This window comes from Mesoplodon bidens (assembly GCF_964165515.1).
Source record: "Mesoplodon bidens genome assembly, contig: HAP1_SCAFFOLD_206, whole genome shotgun sequence".
Classification (NCBI taxonomy): domain Eukaryota; kingdom Metazoa; phylum Chordata; class Mammalia; order Artiodactyla; family Ziphiidae; genus Mesoplodon; species Mesoplodon bidens.
Window position 1 is genome coordinate 760777 of NW_027672582.1, and position 15848 is coordinate 776624.

General features: G+C 38.5%; 2 protein-coding genes across 9 annotated transcripts in view; one reads left to right on the plus strand and one right to left on the minus strand.

The window, feature by feature from the left end:
- Positions 1–15848, plus strand: part of LOC308609960 (transducin-like enhancer protein 1) — a 63312-nt gene that overhangs the window by 33331 nt on the left and 14133 nt on the right. For 2 of the 8 annotated variants that reach the window (XM_081259235.1, XM_081259231.1), the window contains one exon: positions 9767–10923. The exons of 5 other annotated variants lie outside the window; for them this stretch is intronic. Coding sequence is in view for 2 of the 3 variants with exons in the window: in XM_081259231.1 (XP_081115357.1) it covers positions 9767–9805 (39 nt within the window). In the remaining variant the exon portion in view is untranslated. Of the gene's footprint in view, positions 1–9766; positions 10924–15848 lie in introns of those variants that run through there. One more of the 8 variants, XM_081259232.1, reaches the window with a different exon arrangement.
- On the minus strand, positions 3049–4490 carry LOC308609959 (RNA-binding protein FXR1-like). The gene has a single exon (XM_081259227.1). The coding sequence runs from the start codon at positions 4439–4441 to the stop codon at positions 3134–3136; it is 1308 nt and encodes a 435-aa protein (XP_081115353.1). The 5' UTR covers positions 4442–4490; the 3' UTR covers positions 3049–3133.

Here is a 15848-nt window from a genome sequence, read left to right on the forward strand (position 1 = left end):
CCGTGTTGTTGCAAATGGCAGGATTTCCTTATTTTTTATGGCTGAAAAATATTCCATGATGTCATCTTCTTTATCCATTCATCTGTCAGTGGACGCTTAGGTTGTTTCCATGTCTTAGCTATTATAAATAATGCTGCAATGAGCATGCGTGTACAGATATCTCTTGGAGATAGTGATATCACTTCCTTCAGATATATAACCAGAAGTGGGATTGCTGGATGAAATTTGAAGCAGCTATCTGCGGATGATGTTATAAAAAAAATTCTCCTATAATAGGTGAGTTTGGCCATCTCTGGCAATGACCTAACTTAGACAGTGATCTGTAAATGGAAGTTAAGAATTCAGGAACACAAGGAGGAAAGGAGAATTGACCCTGACTGAGAAAAAGTACTATGTGCCAGGCCCTTTACACACATCACCTCATTCAGTCCTTACCCTCAACCAGACCCAGGTACTGTTTTGCCATGTTATATACGAGGAAACTGAATCACCTGTAAGTAAAGTAACACTAGCCTGAGGTCACGTAGCAACTTAGTGATGGATAAAAAGTTTGTTTCTAAACTCCACTAAGTCTTGCAACCTTCAATTCAATCAAGTTGAGAGGAAATGGACATAACATATGATTATAAGATGTTTGAAACTGCAGAATACTCACATGTCCAGTTGTTTTTGAAAAGAAGGGCCACAGTAATAAAAGGACTCTAAAACAGGAGCCAAACAGCAAGGCTGGGTCCAAAGGTGTCCAATGTCGTCCAGGTCATACCTACTTCTCATCAGGTATGTCCCCCAGGGGCAACAGCCCAGTGACATTAGCATCTGAGACTGTCCCATTCACATGCCTGGCTTGATTACAGGCTCATCAAGTGCCTTCTGACTAGAATGTAACTTACAGTGTAAATGGACCTATACGAAGAGAATGACCTGACTAGCATGTAGGAGTATTCCAGGTCCCTCGGGATTATATTTCTCAATATAAATTTGTAAATTAGCATGACGATTTTATGCCTCAGACTCCTTTCAGTTTAATTTCAGTTGGTAATTCAGTTTAAATACAGTTGGTTTCTTCAGGAAACCAACTGGCTCAGAGAACCTTGACAAGATGTAGTCTTTCTACTTGTACAGCTGAGGAACACTGACTCCTAGTTCTCCCTCCTTTCCGTTCCTCCTAGTTAGTCTCCACTCTCCTGACCAGTTGCAGAGGCAGGGAGGGCAATTCTAAACATGAGGCTGCTGCAAAGACCACAATCCCCGGCCTCCTCACAGAGGAGAGCAGCACCACTATTTCTCAGTCTGAGCTACTTTCCTCTGTGTGCCTCAGTTTTTTCCCATTAGTACAGAGTAGTATCTATCAAAGGCTATTTATTGAATAAAGCATTTGGGTGGGGGGGAGAGTAATAAATGTTATCCATAAGTGAATCCCGATAACTTAAAAGCAGGAAATAACAGTTAGTTATACAGAAACACTCAAAACATCTCAGACTGTGCCTGGTACAGATAAACTACTACATAAATCTCCTCTAAAGAGGAGAGAGGTTATTTTTGGCTGAAGTGATCTGGGAAAGCTCCATGTTGTAGAAAATGGCATTTAAACTGGTGCTTGAAGCAGACAGAGGATTTTAATACGTGGAATTTGAAGAGAGTGATCCACATGCAGCAGTCAGCATGGATAAAGCGGCTGGTGCCTCTGTGTAATGATATGTGGAAATAACAGAAGGACTCCTGAAATATTTATTTTACTATGGGTACATTTTATTTTGTATATATTCGATCTCAATGAAGTGAGGTTTAGATTTCTTTTTGTCTTTGTGTGAAAACTGAGGTTGTGGATATCTCCTTGTGGGTGTGTTTTTCTGCATCACGTGGACATGAACTGTGTAGATGGGTCTCCTGAATCTGACCATATGTGTTTCTAGGTATAAATGTCTGCGTGGGTGCATTTCTCTACAGACTTTTTGATCTTTGTGGGTATGTGCACAGGTAGTCCTGAGGGAATGGGAAGGAAAGAGAGAGGAAGGAGTAGAGGTGAGGAGGAGAAGAAAGAGAGGAAAGGGAGTGAGAAGCTGTTGAGCTGAACCTCTGTCCAAAGCCCAAATGTGAAACTCCTACACATCATTAGTATTTTAAGTAGTTGATAATTGATTGTCCTATTGACCTTGGAAAGTTCTTTTTCTAATAATAAAACATTCATTGGTAAAAGGCTAGTGTTTCAAACTGCTATGTTTTATCCGTCACATTCTATGTCTTTTCATTTGTCCTTCCTTTCACCCAATTTAGTCCTCTTTTTGTATTTTTTTTTTCTTTTGGTGTCTTATTTTCTTATCCTCCCAGTCCTATTAATTTCTTTATTGGAGTTTTTTTCTTTCTATAAGTTTTTCCTTTCTCTTCTAACTTATGGAGCTAATACCATACCCCACCCATACCCCAGAAAACAAATGTTTTTACATTGTGAAAGGGGTACTTCTTGTTGTAAAGATAGCTTAGGCTCAATCTTGGTGTTTATCTTCACTGCCACAGTTGAATCAACAGATTTAAATTGGGTGCTTTGGTGTATGTTAAAGGCATTGTTCTAGTTACTGAAGAAACAGAGAAAAATGCCTAGAATAGTCAACCAATTATATTAATGATCATCTTTAACTAAAGTAACCAGCTTTTCTTTTCTCCAGACATAGGAGAAAACTAGAAGACAGAAAAGCAAGAGTGATTTAGGTAGTTTTTCCATGGGCATCTACTACATATCATCTTAAGAAAAACTGAGGTGGCAAATAATCATCCGGTGAATTTGCATATTTTTTCGTATTTGTTAATATACTGTCATTCCAAGAAATGAGAGTAAATCAAAATTATATTTAGTGAGTGGTATTTTTTTTGTTGTTGTTTTTTGCCAGCAACTTTTTTTTAATGTTACATATACTATTCTCAAGGCACATCTGATGATATATTTTATAACACAGTAGGTGTCAAAGTTATGTTTAACATATGATTTCTTCAGGATCCCTCCCCTTTCTGAATTCCAAATGGAGGAACTGAAAGTGCGATGTAAAGACCGGCGATCCATATTCTATCTTTGGCAAGCTTGTACAAGCACTATTGTAAAATGTAATGTAAAAGAACTGTAAACTAGGAACTTTTCAGTTTATGAAACACCATTCAGGACTGCTGCTTCTTGAGTATTTTCTTCTTTTAAGGTATTAATCTTTTCTTCTCCTGGAGTACGCTGTAGCTTAGAAATTTCATCGCCAGAAGCACTAGTTGGGCCATTTATTGCCTTTTCTGAAGGACCATGCTCTTCAATCACATCTTTTGCCATTTCTTTCTTGTTTTTAGCCAAAGTTTCCCTTGGGAGGTTTCTTTGTCTGCTCTGAGACTCAGCTCTAGAAATATAATCTGCAACTGTGACTAGCCCATTTTCATTAACTGAAGCTGTATCAGATTCAGTCATCCCATCCATCAGAACAGCATCTTCATCAGTCCTTCGTCTACGAGACCGCCTACGACGGTTAGTACTGTGATGAGATTCGCTGGCATCAGTGTCTGCAGTCTGATCTGATTCTGTATTATCAAGTAAGCTGTATGGATTGCTGTCTGGATCTTTGAGCACAGAACTGATGGAAGATTTGCCACCACGTGGTCCACCACGACCTCGACCCCCTGAAACACTTCTGCCTCTTCCTCCTGGGAGTCTCCGGCTGTCACGCTGATGCCGGCTCTCTCGGTCATCTTCTCCCGCCAATGACCAATCACTCAGCTCGTCTTTATGCTCAGATTCAGTTTCAGATGGGTTAGACAGCTCAGAGTTTGTACCATAACCGGAGGTGTAATTAGGGCCCCGACGACCTCTGCCTCTTCCACTATAAGACCTAGAACCAATCTGTCGTAGCTGTTCATCAATCTGCAGGCGTTCCATTCTTAGCTGTTCTACTTCCTTTAGATAAGCAATATGATACTCTAAAAGAACTTGCAGATTTCCAATGCTTTCTTTAGTGCCAACAAATACAAATGGAACCATCCCATCTTCTCTAGGTAGTTTATTTTCATTGTCTCCTTCAATTCTCACCCGAACCACACCAGATTTGTCTACTATTTCTTGAATAACTTTGCCATTCTTCCCAATTTCTTTTCCAACAAGATTCCTAGGAACCTGAATAAAATCCTCCACAAATTCCAAAAAACCTCTAGCCTTTTTTACAGCATCAGCACTCTCACCGTAGATTCTAAATGTTCCAGTATCTTCATCTAGCTCAATAGCTGTAACTCCAGGAACCTTTCTAGCTTGCTGTATGTTACTACCATGTGTTCCTATTGCCAGGCCCATCAAATCTTCTCTCACAACAAATTCCTCATGAAAAGCTGCTGCAAGTTGTTTTGTGCATTCTAAATGCTTACTGGCCTTTTCATTTCTGGACATAAGCATCAACTTCGTACGAATACTTCGCAAATGCATGTCACTCAAAATATTTACTCTCTTAACAGTTGCTTTAGTGAGTGGTATTTATGCATCTGTTTCTTAGAAATAGTTCAGGTATCCAAAGATGGTTTATTAACTAACTTAATCATTTGTTTAATGATTAAGCTCTTCAGGTTAAAGATCTGGAAATATAATTTTAGCTTATGAGTTCTAGAATTGTAAGGATTGTAAGGATTTCATAATAATTTCAGAAACAATGACTTGAAAATTGCTCAAACTTAATAAAAGTCATAAACTTACACATTCAAAATGTTCAATGAGCTCCAAACAGGACAAATTAAAAGCAAACCATGCCCAGACACATCATAATCAAGTTTTTTAGAAGTTTCTTAAAACCAAAGATAAAGAAATCTTGAAAACAACAAGAGAAAAATACTACATTACACAGAGGACTCAAATCAATAAAATTAGAAATAAAAAAGGAGAAGTTACAACTGACATCACAGACATACAAAGGATCATGAGAGATTACTACAAGCAACTATATGCCAATAAAAGGGACAACCTGGAAGAAATGGACAAATTCTTAGAAACGTACGACCTTCCAAGACTGAACCAGGAAGAAATAGAAAATATGAACAGACAAATCACAAGTAATGAAACTGTCATTAAAAATCTTCCAACAAACAAAAATCCAGGACCAGATGTCTTCAGAGGTGAATTCTATCAAAGATTTAGAGAAGAGCTAACACCTATCCTTCTCAAACTCTTCCAAAAAATCGCAGAGGATGGATAATCCCAACCTGATTCTAGGAGGCTACGATCACCCCGATACCAAAACCAGACAAAGATATCACAAAGAAAGAAAATTACAGGTCAATACCACTGATGAACATGGATGCAAAAATCCTCAACAAAATACTAGCAAACCGAATCCAACAATACATTAAAAGGATCATGCACCATGATCAAGTGAGATTTATCCAGGGATGCAAGGATTCTTCAATATATGCAAATCAATCAGTGTGATACACCATATTAAAAAATTGAAGAATAAAAACCATATTATCGGGCTTCCCTGGTGGCGCAGTGGTTGAGAGCCCGCCTGCCGATGCAGGGGACACAAGTTCATGCCCTGGTCTGGGAAGATCCCACATGCCGCAGAGCGGCTAGGCCCGTGAGCCATGGCCGCTGAGCCTGCGTGTCCAGAGCCTGTGCTCCGCAACGGGAGAGGCCACAACAGTGAGAGGCCCGCGTACCGCAAAAAAAAAAAAAAAAAAAAAAAAAAAGAAACATATGATCATCTCAATAGATGCAGAAAAAGCTTTTGACAAAATTCAACACCCGTTTATGATAAAAACTCTCCAGAAAGTGGGCATAGAGGGAAACCTACCTCAACATAATAAAGGCCATATATGACAAACCCACAGGAAACATTATTCTCAATGGTGAAAAACTGAAAGTATTTCCTCTAAGATGAGGAACAAGACAAGGGTGTCCACTCTCACCACTATTATTCAACATAGTTTTGGAAGTCCTAGCCACGGCAATCAGAGAAGAAAATGAAATAAAAGGAATATAAATTGGAAAAAAAGAAGTAAAACTGTCACTGTTTTCAGATGACATGATACCATACAAAGAAAATCCTAAAGGGATTTCCCTGGCGGCACTGTGGTTAAGAGCCCACTGCCAATGCAGGGGACATGGGTTCGATCCCTGGTCTGGGAAGATCCCACATGCCATGGAGCAACTAAGCCCGCAAGCCACAACTACTGAGCCCGTGTGTCACAACTACTGAAGCCTGTGTGCCCTTGAGCCTGCGTGCCACAACTACTGAGCCCATGCGCCACAACTACTGAAGCCTGTGTGCTCTAGGGCCTGCATGCTGCAACTACTGAAGCCTGAGCACCTAGAGCCTGTGCTCTGCAACAAGAGAAGCCACCACAATGAGAAGCCTGCACACCGCAACAAAGAGTAGCCCCTGCTCACAGCAACTAGAGAAAGCCTGCACACAGAAATGAAGACCCAACGCAGCCAAAAAATAAATTAAAAAAAAAGAAAATCCTGAAGATGGCACCAGAAACTACTAGAACCAATCAATGAATTAAGTAAAGTTGCAGGATACAAAATTAATACAGAGAAATCTCTTGCATTGCTATACACTAACAACAAAAGTTTAGAAAGAAAAATTAAGGAAACAATCCCATTTACCACTGCAACAAAAAAAGATAAAATACCTAGGAATAAACCTACCTAAGGAGGCAAAAGACCTATACACAGAAAACTATAAGATACTGATGAAAGAAATCAAAGATGACACAAACAGATGGAGAGACATACTATGTTCTTGGATTGGAAGAATCAATACTGTGAAAATGACTATACTACCCAAAGCAATCTACAGATTCAATGCAATCCCTATCAAATTACCAATGGCATTTTTCACAGAACTAGATCAGAAATTTTTACAATTTACATGGAAACACAAAAGACCCCAAATAGCCAAAGCGATCTTGAGAAAGAAAAACAGAACTAGAGGAATCAGGCTCCCTGACTACGGACTCTACTACAAAGCTACAGTAATCAAAACAGTATGGTACTGGCACAAAAACAGAAATATAGATCAATGGAAGAGGATAGAAAGCCCAGAGATAAACTCACACACATATGGTCACCTTTTCTTTGATAAAGGAGGCAGGAATGTACAGTTGAGAAAGGAAAGCCTCTTCAATAAGTGGTGCTGGGAAAACTGGACAGGGACATGTAAAAGTATGAAATTATATCACTCCCTAAGACCATACACAAAAATAAGCTCAAAATGGATTAAAGACCTAAATGTAAGTCCAGAAACTATCAAACTCTTAGAGGAAAACATAGGCAGAACACTCTAGGACATAAATCACAGCAAGATCCTTTTTGACCAACCTCCTAGAGGAATGGAAATAAAAACAAAAATAAACAAATGGGACCTAATGAAACTTCAAAGCTTTTGCACAGCAAAGGAAACCATAAACAAGATGAAAAAACAACCCTCAGAATGGGAGAAAGTATTTGCAAATGAAGCAACTGACAAAAGATTAATCTCAAAAATATACAAGCAGCTCATGCAGCTCAATATCAAAAAAAACAAACAACCAAATCCAAAAATGGGTGGAAGATCTAAATAGACATTTCTCCAAAGAAGACATACAGATGGCCAACAAACACATGAAAGGATGCTCAACATCACTAATTAGAGAGATGCAAATCAAAACTACAATGAGATATCACCTCACCCTTGTCAGAATGGCCATCACCAAAAATCTACAAACAATAAATGCTGGATAGCATGTGGAGAAAAGGGAACCCTCTTACACTGTTGGTGGGAATGTAAATTGATACAGCCACTATGGAAAACAGTATGGAGGTCCCTTAAAAAACTAAAAGTAGGGCTTCCCTGGTGGCGCAGTGGTTGAGAGTCCACCTGCCGATGCAGGGGACACGGATTCACGCCCCGGTCCGGGAGGATCCCACATGCTGCGGGACGGCTGGGCCCGTGAACCATGGCCACTGAGCCTGCACGTCCAGAGCCTGTACTCCGCAACAAGAGAGGCCACAACAGTGAGAGGCCCGCATACCGCCAAAAAAAAAAAAAAAAAAAACTAAACTAAAAGTAGAACTACCATATGACCTAACAATCCCACTACTGGGCATATACCCTGAGAAAACCATAATTCAAAAAGACACATGCACCCCAGTGTTCATTGCAGCACCATTTACAATAGCCAGGTCATGGAAGCAACCTAAATGTCCATCGACAGATGAATGGATAAAGAAGATGTGGTACATATATACAATGGAATATTACTCAGCCATAAAAAGGAATGAAATTGGGTCATTTGTAGAGACGTGGATGGACCTACAGAGTGTCATACAGAGTGAAGTAAGTCAGAAAGAGAAAAACAAATATCATATAGTAATATGTATACATGGAATCTAGAAAAATGGTACAGATGACCTTATTTGCAATACAGAATAGAGACACAGACGTAGAGACAAATGTATGGATACCAAGGGGCTTTTGAAAGGGGTGAGGTGGGAGGAATTGGGAGATTGGGATTGACACATATACACTATTGATACTATGCATAAAATAGACAACTGAGGGGAACATACTGTATAGCACAGGGAACTCTACTTAATGCACTGTGGTGTCTTAAATGGGAGGAAAATCCAAAAGGGAGGGGATATATGTACATGTATGGCTGATTCATTTTGCTGTGCAATAGAAGCTAACACAACATTGCAAAACAGCTATACTCCAATAAAAATTAACAAAAAAAAGAAAAATACTACGTTACAGTTTGAATGACTGAATTTCTCATCAAAAACCATAGAGACCAGAAGACAGTGTAACAACATCTTTAAAGTGTTAAAATTCCACATTCCAGCTAAAATGTCCTTCAAAAATGAAGATGAACTAACATGCACCCCAGTGTTCAAACTGTCAAGATATGGAAGCAACATGTCAATCAACAGATGACTAGATAAAGATGTGGTATATATATACAATGGAATACTACTCAGCCATAAAAAAGAATGAAATTTTGGCATTTGCAACATGGATGGACTTAGAGGGTACTTATGCTAAGTGAAATAAGTCAGACAGAGAAAGGCAAATACTGTATGGTATCACTTATATGTGGAATCTAAAAAATAAAACAAACCAGCGAATATAACAAAAAGGAAACAGACTCACAATATAAAGAGCAAACTAGTGGTTACCAGTGGGGAGAGGGAAGTGGGGAGGGGCAAGATAGGGATAGCAGATTAAGAAGTACAAACTATTATGTATAAAATCAGGGACTTCCCTGGTGGTGCAGTGGTTAAGAATCTGCCTGCCAATGCAGGCAACATGGGTTTGAGCCCTGGTCCGAGAAGATCCCGCATGTCACGGAGCAACTAAGCCCATGCGCCACAACTACTGAGCCTGCACTCTAGAGCCCACGTGCCGCAACTACTGAAGCCACACACCTAGAGCCCGTGCTCCACAACAAAGAGAAGCCACTGCAATGAGAAGCCCGCGCACTGTAACGAAGAGTAGCCCCCGCTCACCACAACTAGAGAAAGCCCGTGCGCAGCAACGAAGACCCAACGCAGCCAAAAATAAATAAAGTTAAAAAAAAATTAAAATAAAATAAAATAAATAAGCTACAAGGATATATTATACAAACACAGAGGGAATATAGCTAATATTTTATAATAACTATAAATGGAGTATAACCTTAAAAAATTGTAAATCACTAAAAAAATTATAAATCACTATGTTGTACACCTGTAACTTATATAATATTGTACCTCAACTATATCTTAATTTTAAAGGTTTTTTTAAATGAAGATGAACTAGAAACATTCTCATAAGAAAGAAAACTAACAGAATCTGTCACCAGTAGACCTGCTCTAAAAGATATTCTAAAGGAAGTTCTTCAGGCCTAAGAGACATGATCCCAGAAGGAAAGCTGAAACTTCAAGAATTAAGGAAGAACAACAGAAAAGGTAAATATCAGGATAAATAGACTATTTTTCTACTCTTAAGTACTTTAATATATGTATGAATGTTGAAACCAACAATTACAACATTGTATTTATAGATGTAATACATAAGACACTGATAAAGGGACATGATAAAGGGAGCTTTGTGGTTGCAAGGCTCCTGTGTTTCACTCGAAGTGATATTAAATCTAAATAGACTGTGAGAGCTGGGTATGTATGATATATTATAATCACTGGAGCGACCACTAAAAATGATGCAAAGCTACATGGCCAAAAGCCAGTAAATAAGTTAAAACAGAATATTAGTAAATATGCACAAATTCCAATAGAAGCCAGGAAAGAGGAGCAAGAAACAAAGACAAACAAGAAAATAATAAAATGTACAACTAAATCTAACCATTTCAATTATCACAGTAAATATAAATGGTCTATACATACCAAATAAAACAAAGAAATTCTCACATTCAATTTTTAAAAGACCAAACTATATAACAATATGCTGCTTTCAAGAAACCTACTAGGTAGATAGATAGGTAGATACATAGATAGATAGATAGATAGATAGGTAATGCAAACACTAATCAGAAAAAAAGCTGGATTGGCTCTTTCAATGTCAGAAAAAGCAGACCTCAGAACAAGGAAAATTACCAGCAGTAAAGAGGAAAATTTTATAGTGAAGAATGGGGCAACTACCCAAGAAGAGAACAATTTTAAATGTATATGCTCCTAAGAACCCAGAGCTCCAGAATACATGAAACAAAAACTGATAGAAAAGAGATAGAGACAAATCCACAAGTACACCTGGACATTTAAATACCGCTCTCTCTGTAACAGGTAGACCAAAAATTAGCAAGGATATAGAAGACCAGAACAATACTATTAACCAACTTGACCATATTGACATTTATAGAGCACGCCACTCAACAGGAGCAGAATACACATTCATTTCAAGTGCACATGGCGTATTCATCAAGATAAGCCATATTCTGGGCCGTAAAACAAAACTTAACAATTTTTAAAAAATTAAAATTGTACACAGTATATTGTCTGATCATAAAATAATTAAACTGCAAGTCATTATTTAATGACTAGAAAGATTTCTGGAAAATTCCCAAATATTTGGAAATTACAAAATGCTGATGGAAAAAAATTGCTGATGAAAAAAATCAGAGAAGATCCAAATAAACAAAGAGACATATTAAGTTTAAAGACTGGAAAATTTAATTTAGTTAATGTTTCAATTTTCCCCAAATTGATCTGGACATTCCCAGCAGGATTTCTTATAGATTTATATGGAAAAGCAAAGAAAGTAGAATACCCAAAACAATTGAAGAAAAGGAAAGTAAAGTGGAGGATTCCCATTACCTGATTTCAAGGCTTAACTACAGTGACCAACACAGTGTGGTACTGGAGAAAAGAGAGACACAAAAGTCAATGGAACAGAACAGAGCAGGGATTGGCAAACTGTGGCCTGTGGGCCAAATGTGACCGACAGCCTATTTTGAAAATAAAGTTTTATGGAACATAGTCATGCTCATTCGTTTACATGTTGTCTATAGTTGCTTTCATGATACAGTAACTGAGTTGAGTAGTTGCAACAGAGACCATCTGACTTGCAAAGCCTAAACTATTTAATATCTGGCCCTTTAAGGAAAAAAATTATAGTCAATTCCTAAAACAGGGAGTCCAGAAATAGATCCAACACATAAATGGACAAATGATTTTTGATCAAAGTGAAAAGACAAATCAATGGAGAAATGATAAGACTTTTCAACAAATGGTGCCAGAATAATTGTGCATCCATTTGCACCCCCCTCACAATAAAGACCAACTGATTCTTGACTTATACCTCACACACTCCAAATTAACTCAAGACTGATCACAGACCTAAAGGCAAAGTATAATACTAAAACTCTTAGAAGAAAACACAAGAGAACCTTTGTGATTTTGAGCTAGGAACAGAGTTTTTAAATATACTATCCAAGCAAGATTCATAAAAGATCACATTGATAAATTGTACTTCATCAAAATTCTGAACTTTTGCTCTTTGAAAGATACTGTTAAGAGAATGAAAAGACAAGCCACAAATGGGGAGAAAATATTTGCAAATCAGATATTTGACAAAGGACTTTATCCAAAATATATAAAAAAAACTCTCAAAACTCCACAGTAATAAAACAAACAACCCAATTTTAAAATGGGCAAAAAAAGATATACAGATGGCAAATAAGCACATGAAAGATGCCCCACATCACGTCATCAAGGAAATACAAATTAAAACAATGAGGATGGACCTAGAGTCTGTCATACATGGTGAAGTAAGTCAGAAAGAGAAAAACAAATACTATATGCTAACACATATATATGGAATCTAAAAAAAAAAATGGTTCTGATGAACCTAGGGGCAGGACAGGAATGAAAATGAAGATGTAGAGAATGGACTTGAGGACATGGGGAGGGGGAAGGGTAAACTGAGACGAAGTGAGAGAATAGCGTTGACATATATACACTACCAGATGCAAAATAGCTAGTGGGAAGCAGCCACAGAGCACAGGGAGATCAGCTCAGTGCTTTGTGTCCACCTAGAGGGGAGGGATAAGGAGGGTGGGAGGGAGACGCAAGAGGGAGGGGATATGGGGATATATGTATATGTATAGCTGATTCACTTTGTTATAGAGCAGAAACCAACACAACACTGTAAAGCAATTATACTCCAATAAAGATGTTAAATTAAAAAAAAAAAAACAACAATGAGATACCACTAAACACCTATTAAAATGGCCAAAATCCAGAACACTGACAACACCAAATGCTGGCAAGGATGTAGAGGAACAGGAAATAATCTGTAATGTTTTGTAATGGACAAAAGCCTTGACAGACAGTTAACCAAAGAAAGATACACAGATGACAAATCAGCACGTAAAATGATGTTCAATATTATTAGTCATTAGGGAAATGCAAATTAAAGCCACAATGAGATAGTAGTATAAACCTAATAGAATGCCTAAAAACCAAACCAAAACAACAACAACAACAACAAAACTGATGTTACCAAGTGCCAGTCAGGATGTAGAACAATTGGAACTCTCATTCTCATACATTGCTGGTGGAAATGCAAAATGGTACAGCTACTTTGGAAAACATTTTAGCAGTTTCTTATAAATTTAACAGACTTACCGTACAGCCCAGTTATCCCAGTCCTAGGTATTTACCTAGTGAAATGAAAGCCTCTGATGACACAAAAAACCTGTACGTGCATTTTTCTCATTTTTCTCTCATTTTCAGCCTTGATCCTGCCACCAGATGTCTCAACTGCTTTTGGCTTCTCAGCTTGACTCTCAGTTTTTCTTACAAACTTTCTTTATACCTCTTCCTAATCATCCTGTTCTTTGCTGCTTCAGTAAGTTACGCATCTTAGCATCAGCCCCTGGAACATAACCCCTAGCACCAGCAAATACTCCACATAGGACTACTAGTTTCAATTATAAGCATGATGTCATGCAAGCCCATTGCTCTGTTTTATCCATAAACATTTTTTTAAATAAATACACAATAGCATGTACTCTCTAATGGGCCCTCTACTAATTTTTAACACACTGGAAACTACCAAACTATGAAGTTTTACAAAAATTGGAATAAAACTTCTCTAATGGCTCTGTTTAACTGAAGAAAATCCTGAGATGGAAAGACAGTACATAAAAATAAATTGTTAAATTTTACAACCACTTATCTATATATATAAGGACTTTCCTAATGCTCTTCAAAACAAGTCAGAAATACAAACAAGGGGGCTGGGGCTCAAATGTAAGATTAGATCAGCTTTTTTTTTTTTTTTTTTTTGGCAGCACCGCAGCCTGTGGAATCTTAGTTCCCCGACTAGGGATGGAACCCGGGCCCTCAGCAGTGAAAGTGCAGATTCCTAACCACTGGACCGCCAGGGAATTCCCTAGGTCAGCTTTTTTTTTTAAAAAAAAAGAGCTACTTTTTTTGGTGTATGTGTTCGAGTTTAAAATTTTTGACCCAACCTCCCACCAGCACTATATTATCACACAAAATAAATATAAAATTACAAAAAGTGCTACTTAGGAATAAGAAGGGTATCCTGATGTGTATAGGACTGACATGCAGCCTAACCTTGGGGATATGGCTATCAGGGAAAGCTTTGCAGAGGAAGTGACATTTAGGCTGAGACTGAAAGAGTGAGTTTATTTGAAGAAGAACGTTTTAGACAGGGAAGTACACAAGGGGGTTGAAGTGGGAAAGCACTTGCACTATGAGGAACTGAAACAGACAGTACAGTGTGGTGGTGAAGTGCCCAGGTTCCAAAGTCAAATGGCCTGGGTTTGAATCCCAGCTATGCCCCCAACTTGCTGTGTGACCTTGGAAAAGTTACATAACCTCTCTGGACCTTGGTTTCCTTATTTATACCTACCTCATAGGGTGTTTGTAATTGTTCAGTAAATATTAGCTTATTATTATTCTGACTGGTGAGATTAAAATGAAGCGGTACTACAAGATGTTGGAGGGCCACAATATCACAGAGGTTTTTAGGCCCTATTAAAGATTTAGGATTCATTCTAAATGTAATGGAAAACTATTGAAGGATTTTAAGTAGGGGCGTGGCCTCATGAAACTTGTGTTTTAAAACATTAATCAATTGACAAATATTATGCTTCTGCTTTGTGGCAAAAAAAAAAAAAAGACTCTCATGAGCTAAACTTTTCCTATCAGTCCAGGCTTCTTTTCATTCTCTCCTTTGTCTCTTGATCTTCTCATATGTGATAGTCACTTTCTGGTAAGTATTAAGCCAATTCGAAGTTCAGCCCTCATAGGAGTGTTCTTCCCTTTCCCCTCTCGCTTCTCAAACACAGTGTCCCAGTGTCAGGGAAAGTCTACTACTCTTCCCTGGAAACACGGGAGTACAGCTGGTCTCCGTACTCTTTTTCTGCTGGTCTTCAATTGAGCTCTTTCACCCTGTTTATCTCTAATCCATCCCTGACTGTTAGTTTCTGTCCTTCTGGAATCCACTTGGGATCAACAAGCACCACCAGCAACCTCCATTACGGTCATCATCTCAGTGGCTCCGGTGTCCCTTGGTCTTGCTGTCCTCACAGTACTCTAGGGCTACACAGGGACTGTTGAACCTCTGCATTCTAAAAACAGACCACTGAGAACGAGCAGCATTTGGGGAGGAGTTTTACCCAGACACTTGCCTTCACAGATGCTCCTTCGTTGTCTACTCTCCCCTTCCCCACCTCCACATCAAACTTAGAGCTTCTCCAAGGTTTGTACCTGCCATCAGGCTCAAAGGGTCTCAGATCACCTTCGCACTATCTGAATATTTCTGTTACATCCTCCCACCTCCACACCCCTACTCTCAATGAAAGTGCTTTCTTTTACTTCATCATTTTCTCTGGAGGGAGTTTCCCCTCTATCTTATGCTTCTTTATGGTGGAGAACATACTGGTGGAATGGCTACAAGGGAATACGACTGGATTTGGGAAACATGATTGGGGTTAGGATGTCTGTGAAACAAATCCACATTAGTTTATTATTAAAATACCACCTCCATTTAAATTATTTGTTTATTGTCTGTCTCCACAAGATACAAGCTCCAAGAGGGGTGGGTGTCCCTTGTCTGTCTTCTTTACTGCTACATCGCCAGCACCTAGCACAGACTGCTACTCAACAAATATTTGTGGAAAGAATGAAAAAAATAATATGAGCAAACCAATAAATAATGAGTGACTTGTGCTATTGGCACTAGGATCCATTGGAGCACTCTGAGCAGAGGATTGAAGCAGTCAGATTTGCAGGTTATCAAATGTCTTTGTATGGACTAAATGTCCCTTACAAATTCACATTTTGAAACCCTAACCCCAATGTGATGGTATTAGGAAGTGGGGCCTTT